Raw genomic sequence first — 10,494 nt, 5'->3', positions numbered from 1 at the left:
AATTAATAAAAAAATAAAATAAAAATCAAGATAAAAAAATATTGCATAAGGTGACACACTAAGTTTGTATCCAGTTATGTGGCTCCAAGTCCAGAGCTCCTCCACTAGAATGTATCAGTTTACTGCATTGCCTGGACTATTCCATTCCAAGTGGGCACTGGATATAATGACACATCCATAGTGGCGGAATTGTCTAGATGGAGCAGTAACACAGTGGTCAGAAAGATAGCAAAAATCAGGCTGGGTACCTGAATTCCTGTCAAGGGAGGGTTATGAATGGATGGTATGGGGGTGGAGACATGGTAGTGATTGGGTGAGTTGTTGGCAGGTTTTGGAAGCTGAGATGGGCAAAAAACAAAAGCCCATCTAAGTTGGTCCCTACAGTTCTCTGATGATGGAAACCAGAGAAGCCAGATACTTCTAAGCTTTAATTTCTCTTTTTGTCTTTCTTTTTAGCTCTTTGTCTCAAATACCACTGATGCCACTCACTGGTGGTGGTCCTTAGGTCCAAGTTGAGTGGATATTTAACTGCTCTAGGCCAGCCTAATGAGGCTTCTTTCTCCCTTCCAGGATGACCATTGATGCTGAATGTTCACTCCATATGCTCAAATTTCCAATTGATTCTCACCCTTGCCCTCTGTCTTTTTGTAGCTGTGAGTACCTTCTTAAATTCCTAGAGCCCCAGAGTCATGCTGGGCTCCTTCTTTTTCTTATCCTTGCCCTTTACATTTCTCCTAAGTTGGTACCAATTTTGTCCAGAACCTCCCAATCCATGCTCATCTCCTTTCATGCTGACAGTGCTCAACCTGGGCCTTACGTTGGGTTCCTCCCTCTCCTTTTTACTCCATTTCAAGTCTGTTACCTGCCAGTACAGTGTATCACATGTATGTCTGCTCTTGGCCATTTCCACTATCACTAACTTGGATAGGTCTTTGTCATATTCAACTTGGACTTTTGCAACATCTACACTTTGAAACTGAACATGTCCAACACTAAATATATTGTCTACCCCCAAACAAATGTTCTTCTTCTGTATTCTCACCTATCTCATTGAAAGGCATTATCACCCACTCAGTTGTTCAAGCAAAACATTGATGCTTCTCCTTTACCTGTTACATCTAATCAGTTACATCGTGTTGGTATTCCCTTCCAAATCTTTATTGATCCTGTCGGTTCCTCCATATTTTCACTGCCATAGCTTTGAATCCTTCTTTTATTCATTTTATTATGCCTGGATTATTGCACTGGCCTCCCATAACTGTTATCCCTGTCAACAGGCCATCTTCATCTTATGACCAGAGTGAACTAGCTGAAGAGTCATTTAGACCAGGTCACTTCTTAGTTTCAAATTCTTCCTTACCTCTCATGTATCAATTCCAAATCATTATGATGTCCCTCAAGGCCCTTCGCAAATTTGCCCCTGCTACCTACTCCTGCATACCTCATTTAAAGTCTGTGAGCCAGCCATCATGAACTTTTGTCATTTCCATAATACATCAGAAACATTCACCTCTCTGTGCATAGAACACCCTCTTCACCCCTTCAGCCTCATGCATAATATAGAGAAAATGGACTCAACTTTAAAGAATTATTAGGACTGTCACCTATTCTTTGAAGTCTTTTCTGGATTTGTCCCCAAGAGATCTTTCCTCTTCTATTTCCCTACTGTCCCAAGAGCATAGGTTTCTCAGACTAATTCTAAGAACTACAGATGTATACTCACTGTCCAACTTATTCAAATGTGAACACTTGAGGGCAGGGTTCCTGCATTGTTCATCTCTGTATTTCTAGCACAAGGCCTAGTACTGAGGAATGCTCAGTAAATGCACTTATCAAATGGACTTCAACAATGAGGTAAGAGAGGCAAGGTACCACACTGGTGAGGCCAGAGCCAGGACTCCAGAGCATTGTTCAGACTCCTTGTGGAGACTGCCACAAGTCTTCCCAGTCTCACATGAGCCTCCTTCCCACATTGCTTTACAGTTTCCTGTCCTGAGAATGAGATGATGTACAAGTGGAAAAATTTCGAGCTTGAAATCAATGAGAGTAATTCCTAGAAGCTCTTCCAGTTTGATTTTACAGGAGTAAGCAATGAGACTAAAACTATCTCAACCATAGCTGTTAAGTGCCCCTTTGGGTACAGGGCTAAGCAGAGGCCCAAGTGGGTGGTAGGGATGAGTGGAGGTAGCCATCCATACATACAAATGCTATGTAATCATCCCATGGAAATATTGTAGAGCATGGCTCCTGTCTTGTTAATGCTAAGCACTTACAACTGTTTGCAGAGGAAACTGAGACTTTGTAACTACATCTCAGTCTCATCTGCAAAGAAGTAAGTGCTTTGCCAAGCCCCTGAAAAGGTACATAAGTAGATAAAGTTATATTGTTATCAGAATTTGCAACTAGTTTTGTCATGCAGACCCTTTATCTTTGTTACAACTGACCTATGTGAATTACTTTGAGGAATGGAGCTCATGTGTGTTCTCCATACCCAGAACTAATCCAAGCCAGCTGAGTGAGAAGCAAAAACTATTCTAATTGAAGGTGGAGGCTAGAGTTCTTATGTCAGTAGGTGAGGTCTGGAGTAGTATGGAGGAAGTTTCAGCAGCTACAATGGCTGCTGCAACATTCAGTTTAAAGGAGCAGCTTTGACAAGCACAGATTCCTGTCAAAGGCTTCATGGTGAATTCAACATGTGGTGATCACTGGTTTTCTGACCTTGTCCCTAAGGACCAGAGTGGGGAGGGGATCCTTGGTCTCTTATACTTCAGCTTCCAACTAGGTGTGAGCATCTCTGCTTGTGTTCCTAGGTGATATGAATGAGGAGCAAAGGGACCTCCTCAGGGTTGCTCCCAGAACATCCCTGGAAACTCTCTTCACACATACTGACCAAGTCAAGGCAGTGGAGGCACTGCCCTAATTGTTTCCAGAATGCAGATGAAGCCTGTCACCCAACCAGCCATTTGCCATTGGAAACATCTTGCTTTGTTTCCATGAGGCTAGGCAGAACATTTGCTTTTGCTTTACTTGTTGAGTTGGTCACTGGGTGAGGGATAGATCATGCTCATCTTGCTAAAGCTTTGCTTGCACACTACTAGGCATGGGGAGAGGTCTGCTTTACAAATGCTCTCCTTTTTTCTCAGGGATTCTGGGTAGGCAGTTTTGCTACCCTTGACTTGGGATGCTTGATCTTCTGCCAGCTAACTATGGGCTTGCCTCTTGCCTTTCTGCACCCCAGATTCCCCAGACAGGTAGGACCCATCATCAAAAGTGACTGAGGAGACAAGGCCTAGGGACTTTCAAGTCACTAGTGGTTCCATTTAGTAGATGGTTGTGCATTTTTTCAAAATGGTACCCTAGTGACTACAAAGCCCCAGTGCCAGCATCATCACCAAAGCAATGGCAATAGATAAGCACCAGCTATCCCTGGGAGAGGGGAGGTTCTTAAGGACAAAGAAGAGGGGTTTCTTTTTCTTCTGCTAGAGACTAGTTGATATGGAATCATGGCTTGTCCAGTATCACAGTTCACTTTGAGACTGATCCCAAGCTCTTCCACTTTTAGTCAACGCAAGGGAAGTTCTCTCTATAAGTAGCAAACTTAAGTACTAAGTTCCTAAAGGTTCAGAATAAAATAATAGCTTGCTACTCTGGCTACCTTTGGCCTAGAACCAGAGAATCTCTGTTTCAGAAGGCTCTCAGAGAGTCCAGCCTTGTCTCCAGTGAGTAAAACAGCCTTCACTGGTGGCTGTTGAGCCTCTGATGGAATTTTACCTGTGACTAGGATTTTACTTTCTTAAAAGGGAGTTTTTTTTCTTCTCTAGACAATTCTGTCTATCAGAAAACTCTCCCTGTTCATTTGAAATTGGAGGCTCTGGAATTTCTACCCATTGGATCTAGTGCTTCCCCCCTAAAACCAGTAAGTCCTGTCACTTTTCCACAGGGTCAAGATTAAAGGACCAGTATTATGGTTCCAGCCCTGGGTCATATTTTTTATAGGCTATAGAGCACTAGTTCTTTTTCTTCCCTTGTTACTCAAAGTTGTGGGTCCACTCATCCCTTTAGTCCCAGTGGTTGGGACATAGTCTTTTTAATTGTGATCCTCTGACAGTGCAGGTAAGAGCAGAAAACATCAGTAGTGGGGTTTTGTTTGTTTGTTTGTTTTTGCTTTGGCTCCTTAGCCCCAGGAATGACCCCTCCTTTAGCTCCCTTACCCACACTCCTACATTCCTCAGAAATAAGAAAGTGGTGAGTGTTAGTATCCTTCTATCAGCCTTCATAGATATATTTATATTTGTTGTCAAGTGGAGAAGGTTCTTCTTTGGCTGAAATAAATAAAATAATAAAATAAAATAAAATAAAATAAAATAAAATAAAATAAAATAAAATAGAAAGAGTCATTAAGATAATAAATCTTCTTGCAATAAGAATATATAAACTCTGCAAAGTTTTGTGAAAGTGGCTGTAGCTAAATAGCGGTGTATTAAATTATAGTCAAGACCCCAAGGCAAGAGAACTAGGAACTTGATAAATACATTCTGGTCAGTAGGCAAGTATGAGTGGTCTCTGCAGCAACCCTGGAGGAGTTGTATCCCCAAAGCTACCAGTCCAGACAAAGGTATTCCAATGACCCCAGGATACTTCCTTGACTTTTTCCAGAATATTCTGTAGAGTATTGTCCATTGAGTGTCAGTGCTGCCAAGGTGAATAGGAAAGGCTGCTCCTCTCATTCAGCTCCAATACATTCAGGCCGGAAATGTGATCTACTTTTTAAATAGGAGGACACATGGCCAGGTTAGTGCTCTGGTCTGCTGTACAAAGCACTCTGGGGCAGCTGCAAGACTTGCTCAGCATGTGCTAGGTTCCAGGCTATGCCAGGCTCAGGTGAGCAGAAGCCAAAACACAGGGCTCACACAAGCCCTGCTCTGAGGGTGTTTAAAAGGGGTTTTAAGGCCAAGGAATTCATCACTGAGGTTGGAGTTTGAAGTTTAGCTTCACCAAGGAGGCAGCATTTGAGCTACTACACATTCAATGTTATGTTGAGAGTAAAAGGAATGTTTTGGGTTCAGAAAAGCCGCTCAAATCCTTGGAGTCATGATGGGCATGCAGAGTGTTTACGATGAGTGTGTCATAGTATAAGGCAGCATGAAGGGTACAATGGAAGACACCAACTGAAGAGGTAGGTTGTGATCAGGTCCTACAGAAGCCATCACCAACTGAGGAGAAAGCCAACATCAAGGACATGATGCCCAACTGAATGTAAAGACCTCAGCTGCCTTGTGGGTGTACACTCTGCAGATCTGACATCTAGAGTACTGAATGAAATTTTTACTTTCAGCTAATTTTTTAAAACACTCAATTTTGGTTAAGGTAATAGATTAAGAACAGGGGGTCCAGGGTTGGAATATTGGTATAAATATGCAACCTATTATAGGGAATCTGAGAATAGATAAGATTAGCTTAGGGTTCAGTGGTGTGTGTAAGATGAAAGTTGAGGTCAGGCCATGGTGGGCCTTTAGTGTCAAGTTACAGAGTACAGACTTGATTCTGTAGCTCTTCTGGAGCAGGAAACCACCAGAGGTTTAGGGTTAGGTGAGTGATTTCTTTTGGACATCTAAGGCATTTCATCAGCATATGAATATATGGGAAGGAGGCCCAGTAGATTCTGTGCTTCCCCCATTACAGCGTAGGTCAACATTGGATCATTTCCTGAGAATGTAAGGGCCAGCAGTGCATATGTAAAGTTGTGGTTCTGCAGAGTAGATGTGGTAACTCAATGAACGTAAAGGCCTCAGTTTGCCACCTGGACATTAGCTGTGTGGTCCTGTTATCTAAAGGGCTGATTTTTCACGTTCATCTGACTCTTCTGCCATCCTGGAAAGACAGTTGTAGGGTGTGAGACAGTGAACTGAGAAAAGCAATTAAGGTTCTGGTCCTGGCTTAGCTCTTAACTGACCATGGCTCTTGCAGGGTGTCTCCTTTCTGGGCTTCTGATTCTCTGTGTGTGGCACTGGAATAATGTGCCTCTCTCCTACATCTATGTGAGAATCCCATGGGCTGAATAATGGGGTCTTTAATATGCATGTCCTGCCTGGGAGAGACCCTTATGTCATTGTGGTAATGAAGTGGTATGTTTTACGTCTCCCAGGTGGTTTTATGGTCATCACGCTTTTCTTCAATGTGAGCAGGCAGTTTGGCTTTAATGCCTTTCAAAACTATGTCTCTTCTTCTGTGACCACAATCATGTCCTGGATTTCCTTTTGGATCAAGAAAGACTCTGCTCCAGCCAGGACCTCTTTAGGTGAGTGGGTAAGGTGAACATCCACCTGGGCACAGAATTGCCTTCTCAGAAGCCCGTTAAACAGTGTGATATATGGATAAGTAGCTAAACCCATTTCCACTCCTGTGCTTTCACAGGAATCACCTCTGTACTCACCATGACCACACTGGGTTCCCACTCCTGGAAGAATTTTCCACGTGTCTCCTATATTGCAGCCTTGGACTTCTATATAACCATTTGTTTCCTCTTCTGCTTCTGTGTTCTTGTGGAGTTTGCTGTGCTTAATCTCCTGGTCTACAACCACACGAAACCCCAGGCTTCTCTGAGACTTTGTCATGTATGAGCTGGGTATGGAAGTGGTAGCATGGTTTTGGAGTATTGAAGCATGCAGTTGAGGGCAGTAGAATTCATGGCACATAGGTGGCCAGCTCACTCAGTAGTGGGGTATAACCTGAAGTGTTAGGGGGAGTTGAATAAACTTTCTGATGTGATGGTGGGAATTCTGGGTGGCAAAAGCAGTGTGCCAAGGACAGAATCTCTAGAAACCCCTGAAGGAGCACCTAGGTTTGGTCCATCTTGCCTTGATTTTTTTCTCCTTCTTTGTTCATTTCAGCCTCATATCCATCCATGCCCGTGTCCTTACCCCTCCCCATGCCCATGCCTACCAACAGCAGCAGGATGCTTTTGTATGTGAGTTTGAGGACTCTAAGGAGGAGAGTGATGAGGAGGAGGGCCCATATTATCCAACTCAGCAGTCCCTCCACTCAAGTCTCACCCAGTGCTGTGGCAGCTGCTGCAGGTTCTGCAAGTACCTGTGTGTGGTCCGTAGTTGTGAGGGCAGTATGTGGCAGCAGGGCTGCATTTTCATCCACATCTACTGTCTGGATAACTACTCACGAGTTTTCCCAGTGACCTTTTTCTCCTTCAATGTGCTCTACTGGCTTGTTTGCCTTAACTTGTAGTTACAAGCTGATACCCTGTGGGGCAGCTTCCCAAGTTCCCCAGGAAGTCCCACACCCCTTGTCAATGGAACAGCAACAGGAGCAATTAGAGAGTGTCTTTCCTTTTCCCTACCCTCCAGCCCATTCACTGAATCTCCTTGGCAGCCAATTTCAAGTAAAATGGCCAGCATTTCTATTCCTCAAAGGGCATTATTGATGTTCAGGTTTAAAAACTGTAGGCTCTCAGTGACCAGCTACCTAAGACCATGCCCATGTATGAGCAGATTAACTATCTCCCAACAGTGCTGACAAACACTAATTTTTTTGAAAATCCTAATACTGCCTTTGGAGTGCTGCAGGCCTAGCAGTGTAGTGTGTGTGTGTGTGTGTGTGTGTGTGTGTGTGTGTGTGTGTGTAGCCCATCTTTAGGTGAGAATATTATATTTCTGCTTCTATTTCCCTGCCCATCCTTCCTCTACAGATAGAGACTGACATTATCCCTTTAGGAGGAGAGCCAACACTTGAGCCTGTGGGTCAGAATCTTTCCCTCTGCTGCTGTGACGCCTCTCTCTCCCTCCCCTATCCCTGCCTCTATCACTCATCTGCACCATCAATTCAATGCCTTGCATCCAGTGGGTTTCTATTTTTGTAAGTGATAATAGTAATAACTCCATGTTTTATATCCCACCTTTTCCCTCCTCCTTGACCCCTGTGACTTAATGTAACTTACCCAGTGGCTTCCCCAGCCTTGACCCAGGTGCTAGGCCAAGGTGATTTCTGGGGCCAAGAAATGAAGGGAACTCTGCTTTGCAGTGGGCATTACCTGCATTGATTGGTGCCCTGTAAGGCACAGCATAGAAGTTCTGCCACTTCCTTGGTCCCTGGATCCATGAGCCAGTCCACTCTTGTCCCTGGGGCACTCTCATAATCACAGTCAATCAATTGAATTCCCTTAAATTTGTACAGTACTTTACCTTTTGCAAAGCACTTGTGACAAATTATTCTATTCTAGTCTTATCATAGCCCTGTGAAAGATTCAGGGCAGGATTCTTATCCCCATTTTACAGATGAGAACCCTGAGGCACAGATTTCTATAGGACTGTGGATCTCACTGGAAACTACCCAGGAGCCTACTGTAACGTTCTATACTACGTGAAAGGCTAGGCATCTGTGTTCACCGTAATTCAATTCTATAGCGTCTGCTGGCACCCCAGTGGCAAGTCCCAGAGTAGCAGCCTGCTCAGTTCCTGGGCCTCAGGTGTTCAAACTGCCCCCAAGATCCAACCTCTCCTGGCTCTGGTAACCCAGTGAAGTAAATTTGGACATGCCCCAATGATTGTATATGCTGAATGAAATCTGTGTCTGTATTTTATTCGAGGGGTAGGGTAGGGGTTCCACCTGCTTTTTGTCACCATCGCCTGAAAAGGGGAAATATATAAATAAATATATCAACAAAGTATGCAAGGTATGGCTGATTTCTCAAACATTTAAGTTGGTTCTCAGCTCAGGTTTTAAAATAATGACCCAAACCTTTGATTGTTTCCGTCTCCCATTCATGACCTGCAGACCTACAAAGCATACATATGTACCCGCTTTCAGTGCAGAACTGAAAGGAAGAGAGTGACTAAATGGATGCCCCCCTTTTACTGATCCCTTCACTTGCTTCTGTACCTCTGCATAGAAGCTCTATATTGCTCCATGTCTCTTTTGCTTTGCCCATAATTCTAGCCTCACCTCGTCAGAGTTAGAATGTTTCCATAACCATCAGACTCAGAGCACTTCCTAAACCATGTAAAGAGGCAGATGTTGAGGCACAGAGAGAACTGTCTACAGTCACACAACCAGACAGTAGTGGAAAGGGACTAGACCTCAGCAATCCTAATACCTTGTCTTAGCAGGGAGCAAGCCTGGATATCTTGAATGATCCACCTTTCAAACAAAATGTTTCTAAGGGTATATTGGGAAGTGTTGATCCTAACCTGTGATACATCCAACTCTAAGGAAACTCAGAAACAATAACAAGAACTGAAGAGATAAATGGTGTCTGAACAGCCAACATTTCTGCCATAAAGTTCTTGAAATAATGCAGAAACACTTTCCTTATAAGAAATCCACATGGTCTGGCCGGTGAGGCTCAGTGGTTGAGCATTGACCATGCACCAAGAGGTCACCGATTCGATTTCTGGTCAGGGCACATGCCCAGGTTGTGGGCCAAATACCCAGTGGGGGGCATGCAGGAGTCAGTCAATCCATGTTCTCTCTCATCGATGTTTCTATATTGCTCTCTCCCTCTCCCTTCCTGTCTTTAAAATCAATAAAGGAAAACATTTTTTAAAAAAGAAATCCACATGTACTACTGTATATTCTCTGATACCCAAACCCATGGCAAATGAAAATTAACAATTTAGAAAAAGGCAAATAGCTCCTCGTATATACTTACATTAGAATGATGCAAAGAGGTAACAAAAGGTAGCTTGGCTCTTGAGCAATGAAGACATGCAAATTCGTGAGCACTAATATTTGAATGCATTTTGAAACATAGAAGTAGTGCAAATGGGATCCCTTAGTCACACTGCAATAAAGCTAAGGACAAAGAAAATTATCAGCATTTGTAAATTATTAAAAGCTCATGCAGTTTTCTAAAACTGAAAAAATTAAATTTTATTAGGCAATATCACCACAATAAAATTTCTTTTAAATGAACAAATTGAAAAATAGGTCCAGAGACATGGAAGCATGGAACAGACTAACAGATCTCAGAGGGAAATGGTGGGATGAAAAAACATTAAACAAAGAACTTATATGCATATACATGTATTGCCCTTGGACACCGACAATAGTGTGGTGAAGGCCTGGGGTGGGGCAGGAACCAGATGGAGAGGGAAAATGAGTAGAAAAAAGGGAGACATCTGTAATACACTCCATAATAAAGATAAATTTTAAAAATAAAATAAAAATCAATAAATTTAAAACATAATTGGGTGTGTAATATCTAAAAATTAAAGAAAAAACTACATATTAAAACATTAAATGCAGCTAATACTGCACTTAGAGAAAATTAATAATTGAAGCATTTCAATTACTAAACACAATGGAAGAAAAATAAGGATTAAAATCTAGAAATTGGAAAAAAGGATAAAAACACATTACACCTTACAAAAGTTTGGGGAAGATTAATTTTAAAATAAATAGTATAGAGATAACTAGTTAATCATTTAAAAAACAGTAAAAAGACTAAGTTTCTACCTGTCTCTTTACATTGATATTACAGATCAA

The 10,494-nt window shown here is 42.5% G+C and overlaps 1 protein-coding gene across 1 annotated transcript; it reads left to right on the top strand.

Moving 5' to 3' along the window:
• Window positions 1-299: 299 nt before the first annotated feature.
• GABRE (gamma-aminobutyric acid type A receptor subunit epsilon) lies at window positions 300-7,239 on the top strand. The gene is given in 7 exon segments (XM_036270096.1): window positions 300-313; window positions 571-653; window positions 1,984-2,120; window positions 6,124-6,298; window positions 6,415-6,614; window positions 6,891-6,901; window positions 6,903-7,239. Coding segments are annotated over 7 exon segments (957 nt in total).
• The last annotated feature ends 3,255 nt before the right edge of the window (window positions 7,240-10,494 follow it).

This window comes from Molossus molossus, unplaced genomic scaffold (assembly GCF_014108415.1).
Source record: "Molossus molossus isolate mMolMol1 unplaced genomic scaffold, mMolMol1.p scaffold_m16_p_2, whole genome shotgun sequence".
Classification (NCBI taxonomy): Eukaryota; Metazoa; Chordata; class Mammalia; order Chiroptera; family Molossidae; genus Molossus; species Molossus molossus.
This window is presented reverse-complemented; position numbering and strand designations above follow the sequence as displayed.